Here is a 22500-nt window from a genome sequence, read left to right as displayed (position 1 = left end):
GGTCAAATAGCCCTTACATAGTCTGGAGGTGTGTTGGGTCATTATCCTGTTGAAAAACAAATGATAGTCCCACTAAGCCCAAACCAGATGGGATGGCGTATCGCTGCAGAATGCTGTGGTAGCCATGCTGGTTAAGTGTGGCTTGAATTCTAAATAAATCACAGACAGTGTCACAGACAGTGTCACCCCCACACCATAACACCTCCTCCTCCATGCTTTACGGTGGAAAATACACATGTGGAGATCATCCGTTCACCCACACCGTGTCTCACAAAGACACAGCGGTTGGAACCAAAAATCTCCAATTTGGACTCCAGACCAAAGGACAACTTTTGACCAGTCTAATGCCCATTGCTTGTGTTTCTTGGCCCAAGCAAGTCTCTTCTTATTATTGGTGTCCTTTAGTAGTGGTTTCTTTGTAGCAATTTACACAGTCTCCTCTGAACAACTGATGTTGAGATGTGTCTGTTACATGAACTCTGTGAAGTGTTTTAGTTGGGCTGCAATTTCTGAGGCTGGTAACTCTAATGAACTTATCCTTTGCAGCAGAGGTCACTCTGGGTCTTCATTTCTGGGGCGGTCCTCGTGAGAGCCAGTTAACTCTAATGAACTTATCCTTTGCAGCAGAGATAAGTCTGGGTCTTCCTTTCCTGTGGCGGTCCTCATGAGAGCCAGTTAACTCTAATGAACTTATCCTTTGCAGCAGAGGTAAACCTGGGTCTTCATTTCCTGTGGTGGTCCTCGTGAGAGCCAGTTAACTCTAATGAACTTATCCTTTGCAGCAGAGGTAAACCTGGGTCTTCATTTCCTGTGGTGGTCCTCGTGAGAGCCAGTTAACTCTAGTGAACTTATCCTTTGCAGCAGAGGTCACTCTGGGTCTTCCTTTCCTGTGGCGGTCCTCATGAGAGACAGGTCACTCTGGGTCTTCATTTCTGGGGCGGTCCTCATGAGAGACAGGTCACTCTGGGTCTTCCTTTCCTGTGGCGGTCCTCGTGAGAGACAGTTTCATAATAGCGTTCGATGGGTTTTGCGACTACACATGAAGAAACTTTGAAAGTTCTTGAAATGTTCTGTATTGACTGACTTTTGTATTTGAATTCATTATGGATCCCCATTAGTTCCTGCCAAGGCAGCAGCTACTCTTCCTGGGGTTTATTATGGATCCCCATTAGTTCCTGCATAGGCAGCAGCTACTCTTCCTGGGGTTTATTATGGATCCCCATTAGTTCCTGCCAAGGCAGCAGCTACTCTTCCTGGGGTTTATTATGGATCCCCATCAGTTCCTGCCAAGGCAGCAGCTACTCTTCCTGGGGTTTATTATGGATCCCCATTAGTTCCTGCCAAGACAGCAGCTACTCTTCCTGGGGTTTATTATGGATCTCCATTAGTTCCTGTCAAGGCAGCAGCTACTCTTCCTGGGGTTTATTATGGATCCCCATTAGTTCCTGCCAAGGCAGCAGCTACTCTTCCTGGGGTTTATTATGGATCCCCATTAGTTCCTTTCAAGGCAGCAGCTACTCTTCCTGGGGTTTATTATGGATCCCCATTAGTTCCTGCCAAGACAGCAGCTACTCTTCCTGGGGTTTATTATGGATCTCCATTAGTTCCTGCCAAGGCAGCAGCTACTCTTCCTGGGGTTTATTATGGATCCCCATTAGTTCCTGCCAAGGCAGCAGCTACTCTTCCTGGGGTTTATTATGGATCTCCATTAGTTCCTGCCAAGGCAGCAGCTACTCTTCCTGGGGTTTATTATGGATCCCCATTAGTTCCTGCCAAGGCAGCAGCTACTCTTCCTGGGGTTTATTATGGATCCCCATTAGTTCCTGCCAAGGCAGCAGCTACTCTTCCTGGGGTTTATTATGGATCCCCATTAGTTCCTGTCAAGACAGCAGCTACTCTTCCTGGGGATTATTATGGATCCCCATTAGTTCCTGCCAAGGCAGCAGCTACTCTTCCTGGGGTTTATTATGGATCTCCATTAGTTCCTGCCAAGGCAGCAGCTACTCTTCCTGGGGTTTATTATGGATCCCCATTAGTTCCTGTCAAGGCAGCAGCTACTCTTCCTGGGGTTTATTATGGATCCCCATTAGTTCCTGCCAAGGCAGCAGCTACTCTTCCTGGGGTTTATTATGGATCCTCATTAGTTCCTGCCAAGGCAGCAGCTACTCTTCCTGGGGTTTATTATGGATCCCCATTAGTTCCCGCCAAGACAGCAGCTACTCTTCCTGGGGTTTATTATGGATCCCCATTAGTTCCTGCCAAGGCAGCAGCTACTCTTCCTGGGGTTTATTATGGATCCCCATTAGTTCCCGCCAAGATAGCAGCTACTCTTCCTGGGGTTTATTATGGATCCCCATTAGTTCCTCAAGGCAGCAGCTACTCTTCCTGGGGTTTATTATGGATCCCCATTAGTTCCTGTCAAGGCAGCAGCTACTCTTCCTGGGGTTTATTATGGATCCCCATTAGTTCCTGCCAAGGCAGCAGCTACTCTTCCTGGGGTTTATTATGGATCCTCATTAGTTCCTGCCAAGGCAGCAGCTACTCTTCCTGGGGTTTATTATGGATCCCCATTAGTTCCCGCCAAGACAGCAGCTACTCTTCCTGGGGTTTATTACGGATCCCCATTAGTTCCTGCCAAGGCAGCAGCTACTCTTCCTGGGGTTTATTATGGATCCCCATTAGCTGCTGCCAAGACAGCAGCTACTCTTCCTGGGGTCCAGCGAAATTAAGGCAGTTTATACCATTTAAAAAACATCACAATACATTCACAGACCGTGTGCCCTCAGGCCCCTACTCCACCAGATATATACAGTACAAAACCCATGTGTACATATGTGTGTAGTGCGTATGCTATTGTGTGTGTGTGTGTGTGTGTGTGTGTGTGTGTGTGTGTGTGTGTGTGTGTGTGTGTGTGTGTGTGTGTGTGTGTGTGTGTGTGTGTGTGTGTGTGTGTGGTGCTTCACAGTCCCCGCTGTTCCATAAGGTTTTTTTGTCTGTTTTTTAAATCTAATTGTACAGCTGAATCAGTTACCTGATGTGGAATAGAGCACCATGTAGTCATGGCTCTATGTAGTACTGTGCACCTCCCATAGTCTGTTCTGGACTTGGGGACTGTGAATAAACCTCTTGTGGCATGTCTTGTGGGGTATGCATGGGTGTCCGAGCTGTGTGCCAGTAGTTCAAACAGACAGCTCGGTGCATTCAACATGTCAATACCTCTCATAAATACAAGTAGTGATGAAGTCAATCTCTCCTCCACTTTGAGCCATGAGAGATTGACAAGAATATTATTAATGCCAGCTCTCTGTGTACATCCAAGGGCCAGCTGAGCTGCCCTGTTCTGAGCCAATTGCAATTTTCCTAAGTCCTTTTTTTGTGGCACCTGACCAAACGACTGAACAGTAGTCAAGGTGCGACAAGGTCCCCCCCCCCCCCCCCCCCTTGTTACAACACAACTGATTGGCTGAAACACATTAAGAAGGAAAGAAATTCCACAAATTAACTTTTAAGAAGGCACACCTGTTAATTGCAATGCATTCCAGGTGACTATCTAATAAAGCTGGTTGAGAGAATGCCAAGACTGTGCAAAGCTGTAATCAAGGCAAAGGGTGGCTATTTGAAGAATTTCGATGATAAAATCTATTTTGATTTGTTTAACACTTTTTTGGGTTAATACATGTGTTATTTTATCGATGTCTTCACTATTATTCTACAATGTAGAAAATAGTTTAAAAAATAAATTTAAATATATATATTTTTTTAATTGAATCAAGTAGGTGTTCTAAAACTTTTGACTGGTAGTTAATATTTAAAAAAATATCAGTAGCCTCAGTAGCCATCACTGAGACAAACAGTCAGGGACAGAGTTCTCTCTCTCTCTTTTATCACACCTTCTTCAACACCCAGACTTCCTCTGGCCCCTGCTTCGATGAGCATTATGGAATGCAGATTCTGTGACAAAGAGACTAGATACCTAAAGGTGTACACTCTGTCTGTTTATTTGACGCTCCTCAGTTCTCCTGCTCTATTTCCTGTTGCTAAACGGTCAGTGGGAGGGAGGTGACTAACAGTAATGGATTTCCTCCCCCACTCTCACTCCTCCACCCTCTACATTTACTGCTCCTTCATTTTAAAGGTTTATTTATTTATTTAATCTGTCCATCTCTCTTATTGTTGTTGACCGGGGATAGAAGGAGAGACAATGGAAAGGTGCTTAGAACTGTAAAGCCACAAAGCCTTGTAAATAATTCACAAAAGGATGTTTTTGTCATCTGTAGTACCTTTTAGTGTAATTGGGGTAGTTGTACCTAAGGTGTCTGTTGTTTATACCCGCTATCATCCTGTACCACTGTAACATCGTTGTTATAGCTAAGGTGTCTGAGTTTATAATAGCTATCATCCTGTACCACTGTAACATCGTTGTTATAGCTAAGATGTCTGAGTTTATAATAGCTATCATCCTGTACCACTGTAACATCGTTGTTATAGCTAAGATGTCTGAGTTTATACCCGCTTTCATCCTGTACCACTGTAACATCGTTGTTATAGCTAAGATGTCTGAGTTTATAATAGCTATCATCCTGTACCACTGTAACATCGTTGTTATAACTAAGATGTCTGAGTTTATAATAGCTATCATCCTGTACCACTGTAACATCGTTGTTATAGCTAAGATGTCTGAGTTTATACCAGCTTTCATCCTGTACCACTGTAACATCCTTGTTATAGCTAAGATGTCTGAGTTTATAATAGCTATCATCCTGTACCACTGTAACATCGTTGTTATAGCTAAGATGTCTGAGTTTATACCCGCTTTCATCCTGTACCACTGTGACATCGTTGTTATAACTAAGATGTCTGAGTTTATAATAGCTACCACAGTAACACCAATCTTTCAATCATTGCAATTCAGTTTATATAAAAACAGCACAAAAACTAATGTATGTTAAAAACAAATATGTGAATTTTTTTTTTTTAAATATATCTGTTATTAATAAAAATATAAATGATAAAATACTGATAAAATAACAATGGGTTATAATTATAAGGCGTACATATGATCAATAATGAGACGATATAATCATCGCCATCATGCATTGATTTCCCCCTCTCTTTCCCTCAGCTAGCTCTCTGCCAGCCAGCCAGGTTAATCACCATTAGGTATTGTTGTGTTCTACACTCCAGACAAGGCCCCAGTCTTTGTTTGCTTTAATGTTGGACCAGCCGAGGTTGTATTTGCTCATTCCACGAGCATCTCCCTGTGTAGCAGAGGGGCCATGAGCCCACAGCACACACACACACACACACCGCCACGGGAGGGAGGGAGGGAGGGAGGGAGGGAGGGAGGGAGGGAGGGAGGGAGGGAGGGAGGGAGGGAGGGAGGGAGGGAGGGAGGGAGAGAGAGATGGTGGGAAGGAGGGCGGAGGGGGGAGGGAGGGAGGCGAGGGAGGCATAGAGAGAGAGAGAGAGAGAGAGAGAGAGAGAGAGAGAGAGAGAGAGAGAGAGGGAGGGGAGGGAGGCAGAGAGAGAGAGAGAGAGAGAGAGGGAGGGAGGGAGGGAGGGAGGGAGGGAGGGAGGGAGGGAGGGAGGGAGGGAGGGAGGGAGGGAGGGAGGGAGGGAGGGAGGGAGGGAGGGAGGGAGGGCTGCCCTTAACTGGCACTGTTGACTCCATGCTAATAAGTTCATACAAATTTTCATTTCTGAGGCTTGCGAGTGACATTTGCTTTTCTTAATTGCAGGCAGGAGCGTTTGAAAAAGCATCAACTCTCTAAAGACAGACAAGACTCCTCAAAGGGACTGACCTTCATCAGCGAAGCCAATTATAGCAAATAATTCACCAAAAATTACAGTAAACAAATTTACTGTCTGTAGGTGAGAGGGAGGGAGGGAAGGAGGGGTGGACGGACGGACAGAAGGAAGGAAGGGTAGGTTGTGGTGGGGGGTTGTTGGGGGGCTGAAGGGAGGCAGGTGGGGGGGTTACGGAGAAGAGGCTGGGTGGGGATGGGGGTGGGGGGTGGACTGGGCAGAGCAGAGGCACAAGAGGAGCTGGCTGGCAGCTGGGGCTTCAGACAGCCACACACACACACACACCGACTCGAATTTCGCAATGCTTCCCCCGTTGGTGCCTAGCGTGGAGACGGGAGAGACGGGGGCCGAGGCTGGGGGGGCCGGGGTTGCTCTAAACCGAGCCGTGCATGAGCCACCTCCATTCTGCCCGTGATTAGCATACATTTTCAATGCACATATAGAAGGGGGGGACATGTGTTCAATGGGGAGCATGGCGAACCAAATTACACAGACAGCGTTAGCCATCTAATGATATACGTGCACAATGCCCTCAAGCAGATGATGGAAATTGGAGAGAGCAGACGTACGCAGTCAGCCAGCGAGAGAGAGACGGACGGGCTGGAACAGGACCAGTCTGGTGAAGGATGTTCTGAATCCAAGTTCACCCAACATACAGGGATACCAGGCTAGGTAGGCTGTTCTGATGCCAAGATCACCCAACATACAGGGATACCAGGCTAGGTAGGCTGTTCTGATGCCAAGATCACCCAACATACAGGGATACCAGGCTAGGTAGGCTGTTCTGATGCCAAGTTCACCCAACATACAGGGATACCAAGCTAGGTAGGCTGTTCTGATGCCAAGTTCACCCAACATACAGGGATACCAGGCTAGGTAGGCTGTTCTGGAGCCAAGTCCACCCAACATACAGGAGTACCAGGCTAGTTAGGCTGTTCTGGAGCCAAGGCCACCCAACATACAGGAATACCAGGCTAGGCAGGCTGTTCTGATGCCAAGTTCACCCAACATACAGGAGTACCAGGCTAGGTAGGCTGTTCTGGAGCCAAGATCACCCAACATACAGGGATACCAGGCTAGGTAGGCTGTTCTGATGCCAAGATCACCCAACTTACAGGGATACCAGGCTAGGTAGGCTGTTCTGGAGCCAAGATCACCCAACATACAGGGATACCAGGCTAGGTAGGCTGTTCTGGAGCCAAGATCACCCAACACACAGGAGTACCAGGCTAGGTACAACTTATTCTAAGTAGTCGGATTGTTTTTTTAATTTTGTAAATATTATTTAAAAATCATAAAGGACCTATATTTAGTATATAATATATTAAACAATATTCATCAAATGTTTTCCTCTACATTTTTATGTCAGTTATGGGATAATTTATTGTATTGTTCACTAGCTAACGACTAACTAACGACTAGCTAACGACTAGCTAACGACTAACTAACGACTAGCTAACGACTAACTAACGACTAGCTAACGACTAGCTAACGACTAACTAACGACTAGCTAACGTCTAGCTAACGACTAGCTAACGTCTAGCTAACGACTAGCTAACCTCTAGCTAACCTCTAGCTAACGTCTAGCTAACGTCTAGCTAACGACTAGCTAACGACTAACACATCACTTCCTCCCTGCTTGCCAGCTCTCTTCTGATTTTTCTCCTAACGCCAAGTCTTCTGGAAGCGGTTCGGCGCCTGCATGTGTCTAATCTCAACATCAATTGTCACACTCCAACGAATCTCTGGCTTTGATGTGCTTCAAGTGGACAGTCAACAAGGAGCCAAGAGAGGAAGAGAGAGAGCGGAGAGAAATATTTGGTACTGACTACCAACTACCCACAACCTACCAGGCCTCCCGGCTCACCTCCCCACCTCCCCACTGTGTCTGGTGTTGACTACCCACAACCTACCAGGCCTCCCAGCTCACCTCTCCACGTCCCCCTGTGTCTGGTGTTGACTACCCACAACCTGCCAGGCCTCCTGGCTCACCTCCCCACGTCCACCTGTGTCTGGTGCTGACTACCCACAACCTACCAGGCCTCCCAGCTCACCTCCCCACCTCCCCACTGTGTCTGGTGTTGACTACCCACAACCTACAAGGCCTCCTGGCTCACATCCCCACGCCCCCCCTATGTCTGGTGCTGACTACCCACAACCTACCAGGCCTCCCAGCTCACCTCCCCACGCCCCCTTGTGTCTGGAGTTGACTACCCACAACCTACCAGGCCTCCCGGCTCACCTCCCCACCTCCCCACTGTGTCTGGTGTTGACTACCCACAACCTACCAGGCCTCCCAGGTCACCTCCCCACATCCCCCTGTGTCTGGTGCTGACTACCCACAACCTACCAGGCCTCCTGGCTCACCTCCCCACGTCCCCCTGTGTCTGGTGCTGACTACCCACAACCTACGAGGCCTCCCAGCTCACCTCCCCACATCCCCCTGTGTCTGGTGCTGACTACCCACAACCTACCAGGCCTCCCAGCTCACCTCCCCACCTCCCCACTGTGTCTGGTGCTGACTACCCACAACCTACCAGGCCTCCTGGCTCACCTCCCCACGTCCCCCTGTGTCTGGTGCTGACTACCCACAACCTACCAGGCCTCCCAGCTCACCTCCCCACCTCCCCACTGTGTCTGGTGTTGACTACCCACAACCTACCAGGCCTCCTGGCTCACATCCCCACGCCCCCTTGTGTCTGGAGTTGACTACCCACAACCTACCAGGCCTCCCGGCTCACCTCACCACTGTGTCTGGTGTTGACTACCCACAACCTACCAGGCCTCCCAGCTCACCTCCCCACGTCCCCCTGTGTCTGGTGCTGACTACCCACAACCTACCAGGCCTCCCAGCTCACCTCCCCACATCCCCCTGTGTCTGGTGCTGACTACCCACAACCTACCAGGCCTCCTGGCTCACATCCCCACATCCTGCTGTGTCTGGTGCTGACTACCCACAACCTACCAGGCCTCCCAGCTCACCTCCCCACCTCCCCACTGTGTCTGGTGTTGACTACCCACAACCTACCAGGCCTCCCGGCTCACCTCCCCACGTCCCCCGGTGTTTGGTTTACTGAACAGAGGCGTTTGGGTTCGTACTTCTCTCTCTGCGTTCAGCTCCTGCCTCTCAGTGTGAAGCTCTAATCAGCACTCCTCTCTCCAAGGCAACATGGCACCGTGTTAGCGTACATCCCAAACGGCACTATGTAGCGCCCTACTTTTGACCAGGGCCAATGGGGTAGTAGTAGTGCCCTTCATATGAAAATAGGGTGTCATTTTGGGACACAGACTTAGTCACCTTCCTCCTCATCCCTCCAGTATTGAGACACACCAACAGGTCTCATCTTGCCTGCTGTGCTGTACGTACTGAGGACTTCCTTTGTTCTGCCTGCTAAAAATGTCTTGTAATTGTGCCGGTGGTCTCCAGATGGCAGGTTGATACTGCTGCTGATGGGATTATACCTTTTTTTACCTCTCCTAGGGCCATCTGCTCCTCTTTACTGGCTAAAGCCTTGCAGCCTGGATCCGTTTGTCTTTATTGCATCAACCTAACAGCGTTACAGCCACTTGGCATGCAAATCAGATCCACGCTGCAGGGCCTCGAGGAGAGAGCCGGGGTCGCTGTGTACGACACACACACACATACACACACGGTATAGCGTAGACACAGACGAGGGTCGCTGAGTCGCTCTTTACACACCCCTTACTGACGACTACAGGCTCTTTTATGAACTGAGGAACACGTGGAGGTGAGAGAGTAAGGGAGGGGGGCGGGGGGGGGGAATTACTATACCATCAACTGGAATACATTATATCCAGCTGGTGTTTGAAACTTAGATAATAGGTTGTATTAGGGAGCCAGAATTGCAGATAAACAGAGTTAATAGGTATTCCTGTACAGACTTTGTAGCCAATCTACAGCATAGTTAACATGGACTATACATTAGGACTGTCTGTCTGTCTGTCTGTCTGTCTGTCTGTCTGTCTGTCTGTCTGTCTGTCTGTCTGTCTGTCTGTCTGTCTGTCTGTCTGTCTGTCTGTCTGTCTCTCTAAAATGGGTAGACAATAAAATATCAGTAATCTGAGATTTGACTGTGATATGAGACTGCGTTTCAAATGTTAGATACAGTATGTTTCGTCATGAAATGTTCCATTCTAACCCAGCCACGTCTGCCCTCTAACACAATCCACACACACTTCATAGATCTGTGTGGTCTTCACTTAATAACGGGAAGGTGGAGGAGATACACTCCAGATCAGGAGACGGATCATCTGAAAACCACCAGTACAGATCTAGATTCATAAGGACAGGAGCTCTGCTGCACACTGGGCTTTTTGATGAGATGAGATGATTCAGTGGTTGTTGGGTGGGTTGATCTAGTTGTTGGGTTGGGTGAGTAGGCTGTGCAGACGCCAGTTCCCCTGTCCCGCAGGACCCCCTCAGACAGGGGGAGACCCACGGTAGAGTGTGGGGGGGGGGACTCAACCTCTTTAATTGCTCCCCTAATTAAAGCTGGTTGCTCCGTGGATACGGAGAGAGAGAGAGAGAGGGAGACAAACAATACGTCACAGGCGGTAACGACTTCACAGCTTAGGGCTAACCATCAATTATTAGATTGTCTTTCTCTGCCCGTTTTGTCATTAGTAAAGAACCTAGTCATTTCCTTCCCCTGCAGAGTTCTGGGGGTTGATATAGTGCATTTCATTGATATAACGCCTTTGCTTCGCCTCTCCTGTTGCATTATTAAAACAATTGTGTTATGATAATCCCTGCCTAATTAAGACAACAACACCCTCGTGCTGTTACAGGTTTGGGTAGCATCATACTATACATACCCAGACACTTGTACTTGCCACTGATAACTAGCTAATACGCGTTTGACAAGATCCCGTTTCCCAGAGTGTTTGAACTGAACCGAGACCAACAGGAAGGTCAGAAGGTTGAACTCTGTCCTTCCTGCATTTATGTTTCCCAGACTTTGCTGCTCCGAATTTATTTTTCTCTCTTTTTTTTCCCTTTTTCTCTGCAGAGCAGCCAATCAGTCAGTCTTCTGATGTGCTGGTTTCCTCATTGATGAGTACGACACCACAGTAGTGCTTTTATAAGGATCTAGCTACAGATCCCAGTAACAACAACCTGACCTCACACTACAGAACCCAGTAACAACCTGACCCCACACTACAGATCCCAGTAACAACCTGACCTCACACTACAGAACCCAGTAACAACCTGACCCCACACTACAGAACCCAGTAACAACCTGACCCCACACTACAGATCCCAGTAACAACCTGACCTCACACTACAGAACCCAGTAACAACCTGACCCCACACTACAGAACCCAGTAACAACCTGACCCCACACTACAGAACCCAGTAACAACCTGACCTCACACTACAGAACCCAGTAACAACCTGACCCCACACTACAGATCCCAGTAACAACCTGACCCCACACTACAGATCCCAGTAACAACCTGACCTCACACTACAGAACCCAGTAACAACCTGACCCCACACTACAGATCCCAGTAACAACCTGACCTCACACTACAGAACCCAGTAACAACCTGACCCCACACTACAGAACCCAGTAACAACCTGACACCACAATACAGAACCCAGTAACAACCTGACCTCACACTACAGAACCCAGAAACAACAACCTGACCTCACACTACAGAACCCAGTAACAACCTGACCTCACACTACAGAACCCAGTAACAACCTGACCTCACACTACAGAATCCAGTAACAACAACCTGACCCCACACTACAGAACCCAGTAACAACCCGATCTCACACTACAGAACCCAGTAACAACCTGACCTCACACTACAGAACCCAGTAACAACCTGACCTCACACTACAGAACCAAGTGACAACAACCTGACCCCACACTACAGAACCCAGTAACAACCTGACCTCACACTACAGAACCCAGTAACAACCTGACCTCACACTACAGAACCCAGTAACAACAACCTGACCTCACACTACAGAACCCAGTAACAACCTGACCTCACACTACAGAACCCAGTAACAACCCGATCTCACACTACAGAACCCAGTAACAACCTGACCTCACACTACAGAACCCAGTAACAACCTGACCTCACACTACAGAACCAAGTGACAACAACCTGACCCCACACTACAGAACCCAGTAACAACCTGACCTCACACTACAGAACCCAGTAACAACCTGACCTCACACTACAGAACCCAGTAACAACAACCTGACCCCACACTACAGATCCCAGTAACAACCTGACCTCACACTACAGAACCCAGTAACAACCTGACCTCACACTACATAACCCAGTAACAACAACTTGACCTCACACTACAGAACCCAGTAACAACAACCTGACCTCACACTACAGAACCCAGTAACAACCTGACCTCACACTACAGAACCCAGTAACAACCTGACCCCACACTACAGAACCCAGTAACAACAACCTGACCTCACACTACAGAACCCAGTAACAACAACCTGACCCCACACTACAGAACCCAGTAACAACCTGACCTCACACTACAGAACCCAGTAACAACAACCTGATCTCACCACAAATCAATTGCAGATTTGAAGTTTATTTTAGAAAGCCATTGAGCAAGAGCCCTATTGAAAACATGTGTGAATAGAGATCACTACATATTTCACACAGAGCAATAATAATAATAATAATAAGTATAATTATAATAATTATAAATATTACATACATGTGTTTATGACATTGACCAGTGAAATACAATGAGGTGATGGAGAATTAGAGAAGTACGTTGTGAAGCCAGAAAGGGACAGATGTGATCTGAAGGAACTACACCAGAAGGCTCTTTATCTCAGCAGCTACCAAAGGAGCTAAAGATGACAAGCTACATGAGGAAAGAGAGATGGAACTAAAGAACTAACCCCCCGCGACCACATGACAATGAAGATAAGTCTTTTCAACATCTATTCAAGGTCTTGTGCTCATAGGGAAACTAGAAAATATTTCAAAATAAAAGTCATTTAGAATGTGCTCATAGGGAAACTAGAGGGTATTTCAAAATAAAAGTCTTGTAGAATGTGCTCATAGGGAAACTAGAGGGTATTTCAACATAAAAGTCATGTAGAATGTGCTCATAGGGAAACTAGAGGGTATTTCAAAATAAAAGTATTGTAGAATGTGCTCATAGGGAAACTAGAGGGTATTTCAAAATAAAAGTATTGTAGAATGTGCTCGTAGGGAAACTAGAGGGTATTTCAACATAAAAGTCATTTAGAATGTGCCCGTAGGGAAACTAGAGGGTATTTCAACATAAAAGTCTTGTAGAATGTGCTCATAGGGAAACTAGAGGGTATTTCAAAATAAAAGTCATGTAGAATGTGCTCATAGGGAAACTAGAGGGTATTTCAAAATAAAAGTAATGTATAATGTGCTCGTAGGGAAACTAGAGAGCATTTAAAAAAAAAGTAAAATATAATGTGCTCGTAGGGAAACTAGAGAGCATTTCAAAATAAAAGTCATGTAGAATGTGCTCGTAGGGAAACTAGAGAGCATTTCAAAATAAAAGTCATGTAGAATGTGCTCGTAGGGAAACTAGAGAGCATTTCAAAATAAAAGTCATGTAGAATGTGCCTACCATGATAGAGATAAGGAGGGTCCGTACCTTCAGAAGGGTCTAGACGTCGAGCCCTTCTGCCGTGCTTGGAGTTGTTATGGACAAACATGTTATCTGAGACCGCCAGGACGTGACCGTCCACGTTGACCGTTGTTGATACAACAACCTGCAACAGGAGTGAAAGGGGGAGCCAGTCATTAAAACAGTCTGTCTATGTATCTGTGTCAGGAGACAGGTCATGTCGGCCCATTGCTGCCACACTGTTAACACAAAGTGCTTTGTGACAATGTAAACTAGTGACAACTGAGCTGACACCAACTCGAAGGAGAAGAAACCCCTAGACTTTGCTGGAGTTTTTTTTAAACACTTGGGTTTCCATTCCATATGGCCTCCAACACAACAGACTAGCTGCACTACTATGGGTTCATGACATCACTATGGGACGTTCAGTCTTTCTGTTATAACACTGCATGCTATACCACTGGCCAGTAGCAACAGGAATAGCTGAGCATCCACACAAGGCCAATGGGAGGAAGGTTATGTCTCAGGTCTACAGTAATATACAGGGTTGTGTTCATGACACAGCCATGGGAGGAAGGCCTGTCTCAGGTCTACAGTAATATACAGGTTTGTGTTCATGACACAGCCATGGGAGGAAGGCCTGTCTCAGGTCTACAGTAATATACAGGGTTGTGTTCATGACACAGCCATGGGAGGAAGGCCTGTCTCAGGTCTACAGTAATATACAGGGTTGTGTTCAAGACACAGCCATGGGAGGAAGGTCTGTCTCAGGTCTACAGTAATATACAGGGTTTTGTTCATGACACAGCCATGGGAGGAAGGTCTGTCTCAGGTCTACAGTAATATACAGGGTTGTGTTCATGACACAGCCATGGGAGGAAGGCCTGTCTCAGGTCTACAGTAATATACAGGGTTGTGTTCATGACACAGCCATGGGAGGAAGGTCTGTCTCAGGTCTACAGTAATATACAGGGTTGTGTTCATGACACAGCCATGGGAGGAAGGCCTGTCTCAGGTCTACAGTAATATACAGGGTTGTGTTCATGACACAGCCATGGGAGGAAGGTCTGTCTCAGGTCTACAGTAATATACAGGGTTGTGTTCAAGACACAGCAAATGTAAGGAAATGTACGTAACCAGTCAGGGACGACCTGACCTGACCTGACCTGACCTGACCTGACCACAGTAAGTTGGACAGGGGATCACCCAGGGGCCTCAGAAAGATGACTCAGCCACTGTACTGTAGTCTAGTTGGACAGGGGATCACCCAGGGGCCTTAGAAAGATGACTCAGCCACTGTACTGTAGTCTAGTTGGACAGGGGATCACCCAGGGGCCTTAGAAAGATGACTCAGCCACTGTACTGTAGTCTAGTTGGACAGGGGATCACCCAGGGTCCTTAGAAAGATGACTCAGCCACTGTACTGTAGTCTAGTTGGACAGGGGATCACCCAGGGGCCTTAGAAAGATGACTCAGCCACTGTACTGTAGTCTAGTTGGACAGGGGATCACCCAGGGGCCTTAGAAAGATGACTCAGCCACTGTATTGTTTCTGTTCCTAAGAAACGGTTAAGGGAAAAGGCAGTTTCTCTCTCTCTCTCTCTCTCTCTCTCTCTCTCTCTCTCTCTCTCTCTCTCCCTCTCCCTCTCTCTCTCCCTCTCCCTATCTCTCCCTCTCCCTCTCTCCCTCTCTCTCCCTCTCCCCCTCTCTCTCCCTATCTCTCCCTCTCTCCCTATCTCTCCCTCTCTCTCCCTCTCCCTCTCCCTCTCCCTCTCTCCCTATCTCTCCCTTTCTCCCTCTCCCTCTCTCCCTCTCTCTCCCTCTCCCCCCTCCCATCTCCCTCTCTCTGTCTTCTTTAAGTTTTCGTGGTGGGTACAACGTCCCTGTAGGTTTCATGGTATTAACACAATACGTTCCGGCACACCAATCAGAGGAAGGAGTCTGTCTTCGCACCTCGAAGTAGCTAAAACCAAAATCAGAGTCGTTACATTACTACTTCCCAACAGTGTCGTTGACTGGCTTTGCTCCCATCATTAATGTCCTGGCTGTAGCTGAGTATTTACAGTATACGTGTTTATGTGCTTCCCTGAAGCAGACCTGTCTATGAGTAAACAACTAGTTACATTAAAAGAAGCCTCTTTATTAAAACGAACACGCGTCACAGCTTTCTTACAAATGTCTTTCTTGTTTTTTTAACTTCCTGTGTGTGGTCGGTCGTCTGCTCTCACAGTGGAATAAAGAAAGACTATAATATGAACTAACGCACGTTAAAAACATAGATCTCTTTAAAAAGACTCTAAACTAACACACATTAAAAACATTATAGATATCTTTAAAAAGACTCTAAACTAACACACATTAAAAAATATAGATATCTTTAAAAAGACTCTAAACTAACACACGTTAAAAAATATAGATCTCTTTAAAAAGAATCTAAACTAACACACGTTAAAAAACATAGATCTCTTTAAAAAGACTCTAAACTAACACACATTAAAAAATATAGATATCTTTAAAAAGACTCTAAACTAACACACGTTAAAAAATATAGATCTCTTTAAAAAGAATCTAAACTAACACACGTTAAAAAACATAGATCTCTTTAAAAAGACTCTAAACTAACACACATTAAAAAATATAGATCTCTTTAAAAAGACTCTAAACTAACACACGTTAAAAAACATAGATCTCTTTAAAAAGACTCTAAACTAACACACATTAAAAAATATAGATATCTTTAAAAAGACTCTAAACTAACACACGTTAAAAAATATAGATATCTTTAAAAAGACTCTAAACTAACACACGTTAAAAACATTATAGATATCTTTAAAAAGACTCTAAACTTACACACATTAAAAAATGTTATAGCTATCTTTGAAAAATAATCAAAACTTAAAGCACATTAAAAAACATAGATATATTTTTCTTGTTTCTGTGCCTTCGTCATTAGTGTGGAGGTCTCTGGAAATAAAATTATCCGTGATGCAGTGTGTAGTTAGAAAGGACATTACAGTGAGAGGCCTCTTTTAACTCATAATAAACATTGCAGTTTAATTGTTTTCTCTCTCTTCCAATATAAGTGTGGACGTTGTCCTCTCAAAAATAGATTGGAAATAAAAAAGCACATCCAGTTTAGCTTCAAACACGTCATTACCCTTTCCGATGACAGGGATGGCTGTCTTTGTCAAAACAACACATTGCATTTAGAAGTGTGATAAAAAGATCTATATGTTTGTCATTTTGGAGTGGGTGTATGTATTACCTGCTCTCATCTCTCTCCTTCCTCCTCCTCTCTCCCTCCTCCACCTCTCTCCTTCCTCCTCCTCTCTCCCTCCTCCTCCTCTCTCCCTCCTCCTCCTCTCTCCCTCCTCTTCCTCTCTCCCTCCTCCTCCTCTCTCCCTCCTCCTCCTCTCTCTCTCCTCTTCCTCTCTCCCTCCTCCTCCACTCTCCTTCCTCTTCCTCTCTCCCTCCTCCTCCTCTCTCCCTCCTCCTCCTCTCTCCCTCCTCTTCCTCTCTCCCTCCTCCTCCTCTCTCCCTCCTCCTCCTCTCTCCCTCCTCTTCCTCTCTCCCTCCTCCTCCACTCTCCTTCCTCTTCCTCTCTCCCTCCTCTTCCTCTCTCCCTCCTCCTCCTCTCTCCCTCCTCTTCCTCTCTCCCTCCTCCTCCTCTCTCCCTCCTCCTCCTCTCTCCCTCCTCCTCCTCTCTCCCTCCTCTTCCTCTCTCCCTCCTCCTCCTCTCTCCCTCCTCCTCCTCTCTCCCTCCTCCTCCTCTTTCCCTCCTCTTCCTCTCTCCCTCCTCTTCCTCTCTCCCTCCTCCTCCTCTCTCCCTCCTCTTCCTCTCTCCCTCCTCTTCCTCTCTCCCTCCTCCTCCTCTCTCCCTACTCTTCCTCTCTCCCTCCTCTTCCTCTCTCCCTCCTCTTCCTCTCTCTCTCCCTCCTCCTCCTCTCTCCCTCCTCCTCCTCTCTCCCTCCTCTTCCTCTCTCCCTCCTCCTCCTCTCTCCCTCCTCTTCCTCTCTCCCTCCTCTTCCTCTCTCCCTCCTCCTCCTCTCTCCCTCCTCCTCCTCTCTCCCTCCTCTTCCTCTCTCCCTCCTCCTCCTCTCTCCCTCCTCCTCCTCTCTCCCTCCTCCTCCTCTCTCCCTCCTCTTCCTCTCTCCCTCCTCCTCCTCTCTACCTCCTCCTCCTCTCTCCCTCCTCCTCCTCTCTCCCTCCTCCTCCTCTCTCCCTCCTCTTCCTCTCTCCCTCCTCTTCCTCTCTCCCTCCTCCTCCTCTCTCCCTCCTCCTCCTCTCTCCCTCCTCTTCCTCTCTCCCTCCTCTTCCTCTCTCCCTCCTCCTCATCTCTCCCTCCTCTTCCTCTCTCCCTCCTCTTCCTCTCTCCCTCCTACTCCTCTCTCCCTCCTCTTCCTCTCTCCCTCCTCTTCCTCTCTCCCTCCTCTTCCTCTCTCTCTCCCTCCTCCTCCTCTCTCCTTCCTCCTCCTCTCTCCCTCCTCTTCCTCTCTCCCTCCTCTTCCTCTCTCCCTCCTCCTCCTCTCTCCCTCCTCCTCCTCTCTCCCTCCTCCTCCTCTCTCCCTCCTCTTCCTCTCTCCCTCCTCTTCCTCTCTCCCTCCTCCTCCTCTCTCCCTCCTCTTCCTCTCTCCCTCCTCTTCCTCTCTCCCTCCTCCTCCTCTCTCCCTCCTCTTCCTCTCTCTCTCCTCTTCCTCTCTCCCTCCTCTTCCTCTCTCTCTCCCTCCTCCTCCTCTCTCCCTCCTCCTCCTCTCTCTCTCCTCTTCCTCTCTCCCTCCTCCTCCTCTCTCCCTCCTCTTCCTCTCTCCCTCCTCTTCCTCTCTCCCTCCTCCTCCTCTCTCCCTCCTCCTCCTCTCTCCCTCCTCTTCCTCTCTCCCTCCTCCTCCTCTCTCCCTCCTCCTCCTCTCTCCCTCCTCTTCCTCTCTCCCTCCTCCTCCTCTCTCCCTCCTCCTCCTCTCTCCCTCCTCCTCCTCTCTCCCTCCTCCTCCTCTCTCCCTCCTCCTCCTCTCTCCCTCCTCTTCCTCTCTCCCTCCTCCTCCTCTCTCCCTCCTCCTCCTCTCTCCCTCCTCCTCCTCTCTCCCTCCTCTTCCTCTCTCCCTCCTCTTCCTCTCTCCCTCCTCCTCCTCTCTCCCTCCTCCTCCTCTCTCCCTCGTCCTCCTCTCTCCCTCCTCTTCCTCTCTCCCTCCTCTTCCTCTCTCCCTCCTCCTCCTCTCTCCCTCCTCTTCCTCTCTCCCTCCTCTACCTCTCTCCCTCCTCCTCCTCTCTCCCTCCTCTTCCTCTCTCCCTCCTCTTCCTCTCTCCCTCCTCTTCCTCTCTCTCTCCCTCCTCCTCCTCTCTCCTTCCTCCTCCTCTCTCCCTCCTCTTCCTCTCTCCCTCCTCCTCCTCTCTCCCTCCTCTTCCTCTCTCCCTCCTCCTCCTCTCTCCCTCCTCTTCCTCGCTCCCTCCTCCTCCTCTCTCCCTCCTCCACCTCTCTCCCTCCTCCTCCTCTCTCCCTCCTCCTCCTCTCTCCCTCCTCTTCCTCTCTCTCTCCCTCCTCCTCCTCTCTCCTTCCTCCTCCTCTCTCCCTCCTCTTCCTCTCTCCCTCCTCCTCCTCTCTCCCTCCTCTTCCTCTCTCCCTCCTCTTCCTCTCTCCCTCCTCCTCCACTCTCCTTCCTCTTCCTCTCTCCCTCCTCCTCCTCTCTCCCTCCTCCTCCTCTCTCCCTCCTCTTCCTCTCTCCCTCCTCCTCCTCTCTCCCTCCTCTTCCTCTCTCCCTCCTCTTCCTCTCTCCCTCCTCCTCTCTCCTTCCTCTTCCTCTCTCCCTCCTCCTCCTCTCTCCCTCCTCCTCCTCTCTCCCTCCTCTTCCTCTCTCCCTCCTCCTCCTCTCTCCCTGATGAATGAATGAAAGCATTGTCCTTTTCCCTCCTCAAAACGGTTTCCGGGAGACGAGATCTTCTAGGCTTTAGCTACAGTTCCTCTGGCGCTTTAAGGAGAACCTCATGGAAGGGACTCTGTCCAGTTGTCTATCTGCCATTAACAGTCTCTCAGCCACCCGCCTCACTGCCCCCTGCCCTCTCTTCACCATAACAGGCACCATTCACATTGATCTGTTGATATTCATATTGATCTGTTGATATTCATATTGATTTGTTGATATTCATATTGATCTGTTGATATTCATATTGATCTGTTGATATTCATATTGATCTGTTGATATTCATATTGATCTGTTGATATTCATATTGATCTGTTGATATTCATATTGATCTGTTGATATTCATATTGATCTGTTGATATTCATATTGATTTGTTGATATTCATATTGATATGTTGATATTCATATTGATCTGTTGATATTCATATTGATCTGTTGATATCCATATTGATATTCATATTGATCTGTTGATATTCATATTGATCTGTTGATATTCATATTGATCTGTTGATATTCATATTGATATTAATATTGATCTGTTGATATTCATATTGATTTGTTGATATTCATATTGATCTGTTGATATTCATATTGATCTGTTGATATTCAAATTGATATTCATATTGATCTGTTGATATTCATATTGATATTCATATTGATCTGTTGATATTCATATTGATCTGTTGATATTCATATTGATCTGTTGACATTCATATTGATCTGTTGATATTCATATTGATATTCATATTGATCTGTTGATATTCATATTGATATTCATATTGATCTGATGATATTCATGTTGATATTCATATTGATCTGTTGATTTTCATATTGATCTGATGATATTCATATTGATCTGTTGATATTCATATTGATCTGTTGATATTCATATTGATATTCATATTGATCTGTTGATATTCATATTGATCTGTTGATATTCACATTGATCTGTTGATATTCATATTGATCTGTTGATATTCATATTGATCTGTTGATATTCATATTGATCTGTTGATATTCATATTGATCTGATGATATTCATGTTGATATTCATATTGATCTGTTGATATTCATATTGATCTGATGATATTCATGTTGATATTCATATTGATCTGTTGATATTCATATTGATATTCATATTGATCTGTTGATATTCACATTGATCTGTTGACATTCATATTGATCAGATGTTTCCTGTCATTAGTCAGGCAGCCTCCGTCGTAGCGTAGTCTACCCTAAAAACTAGTGCACTCCGTGGGGATCAGGGTGCCGTTTGGGTGACGGCTTCAGAGAGACAGTTAGAGATGTCTCGAGGGATGGATGAGGAGGATATCTGACTGAGACGATGACCTAAAACCTCCTGAAAGAATCAACCAGACGTCCTTCTCCCTTTTTTCTATTTAGTAAACAATCCTAATTATACAGTCGCATTTAATATGTGATAATGAGGGTTTTTAGCATGTCAATGGAGGGTTGGAAGGGATTGGAGAGGCCCCTGAATGAATGGGTGTAAGTGTTTTCACTCAGAGCTCTCTCTCTCTCTCTCTCTCTCTCTCTCTCTCTCTCTCTCTCTCTCTCTCTCTCTCTCAGGTTCATTCTGACAGTGATTGACCTCGGGTATGTTAATGGAATTCGCCTCTCTCTTTTTTTTCTCTCTCTCTCTGTTTTTTTTAAAGGAGTGAAAGGGCTCCATTCTTGTGTCCAGGTTCAGAGCCTGGCCGTGGATCGAGATGATGGATAGAGCTCTCACTGGCTTCCAGCTGAGCCGTGGTAGCGAGCATCCCAAAATGGCACCCTCTTCCCTACATAGTGCACAGGACCCTGGTGAAAAGTAGTGCACTTACGTAGGGAATAGGGCCCGACATTTGGGGACAGAGCTGTGGGTAGTAAGTGGGGAAAGGAGGCTTGCAGGAAAGCCCGACCTTGCCTAAGGAACACCGTGGTCGGGAGAGTCTGTCAAATATATTCTGGACATGTTATTTAAAGCTGCGGTGAAGAGATGGAGAGCAGAGCCAAGAGAGGCTTCTTCAACATCAACCATTCAACGTGGAAGACAGGGTGTTTTGCTGTTTTTTTGGGGAGGGAGGGGGGGAGGGGGGGGGGGGATTTGTTTCTGTGTTTTGAATTATGGGTGAATATTGAGTTGGGTATGATTTATAAAAATAAAAATTGTCGATTGGATACATTGTTTTTGTTGTGACAATGACGATTATAGCTACAGACATCAAGGCATTATTTTCCTAAGTTGTTTTTAAAACATATCTTTCTGCGTTTAAATGCAAAACATCAGTAAACGTTAGTCCATAGTCGTTCAAACAGACTGATACAATAGCAGCATGGAAAATCAGGTTGAAAAAGGTCCTATAAGGAGACAAGAATAGAACTAAAGTTGTAGTGGTGAACTGGCCTGCTCTCACAGCTGCTGAGGGAAAGTCTTTGAATGGCAATCTCTCACAGCTTTCTATTCCCCTCTCTCTCTCTCTTTCTCTCCCTCTCTCTCTCTCTCTCTGGCTCTGGCTCTCCCTCTCTCTCTCTCTCTCTGGCTCTGTCTCTGTCTCTCTTTCTCTCTCTCTGGCTCTGACTCTCCCTCTCTCTCTCTCTCTCTGGCTCTGTCTCTCTTTCTCTCTCTCTGGCTCTGTCTCTCTCTCTCTCTCTCTCTCTCTCTGTCTCTCCCTCTCTCTCTCTCTCTCTGGCTCTGGCTCTCCCTCTCTCTCTCTCTCTGGCTCTGTCTCTCCCTCTCCCTCTCTCTCTCTCTCTCTCTCTGGCTCTGTCTCTCCCTCTCTCTATCTCTCTGTCTCCCCCTCTCTCTCTCTGGCTCTCCCTTCCCCCCTCTCTCTCTCTCTGGCTCTCCCTCTCCCTCTCTCTCTCTCTCTCTGGCTCTGTCTCTCCCTCTCTCTCTCTCTCTGGCTCTGTCTCTCCCTCTCTCTCTCTCTCTCTCTGACTCTGTCTCTCTCTCTCTCTCTCTCTCTCTCTCTGGCTCTGTCTCTCCCTCTCTCTATCTCTCTGTCTCCCCCTCGCTCTCTCTCTCTCTCTGGCTCTCCCTTTCCCTCTCTCTCTCTCTCTCTGGCTCTGTCTCTCCCTCTCTCTCTCTGGCTCTGGCTCTGGCTCTCTCTCTCTCTCTGGCTCTGTCTCTCCCTCTCTCTCTCTCTCT

The 22500-nt window shown here is 47.1% G+C and overlaps 1 protein-coding gene across 1 annotated transcript in view; it reads right to left on the bottom strand.

Annotated features, from left to right (window-relative positions):
• The window catches only part of LOC118959025 (transcription factor COE1-like), a gene marked incomplete at its 3' end in the record, with an annotated part of 28990 nt that overhangs the window by 2885 nt on the left and 3605 nt on the right, over positions 1-22500 (bottom strand). Inside the window, exon 2 of the mRNA XM_036974400.1 lies at positions 13466-13583. Within this exon, the coding sequence (XP_036830295.1) occupies positions 13466-13583 (118 nt within the window). The remainder of the gene's footprint in view (positions 1-13465; positions 13584-22500) is intronic.

The sequence above is a fragment of the Oncorhynchus mykiss genome, unplaced genomic scaffold (assembly GCF_013265735.2).
Source record: "Oncorhynchus mykiss isolate Arlee unplaced genomic scaffold, USDA_OmykA_1.1 un_scaffold_525, whole genome shotgun sequence".
Lineage (NCBI taxonomy): Eukaryota > Metazoa > Chordata > Actinopteri > Salmoniformes > Salmonidae > Oncorhynchus > Oncorhynchus mykiss.
The sequence above is the reverse complement of the archived record's forward strand: the minus strand, read 5'-3'. Positions and strand labels throughout refer to the sequence as shown.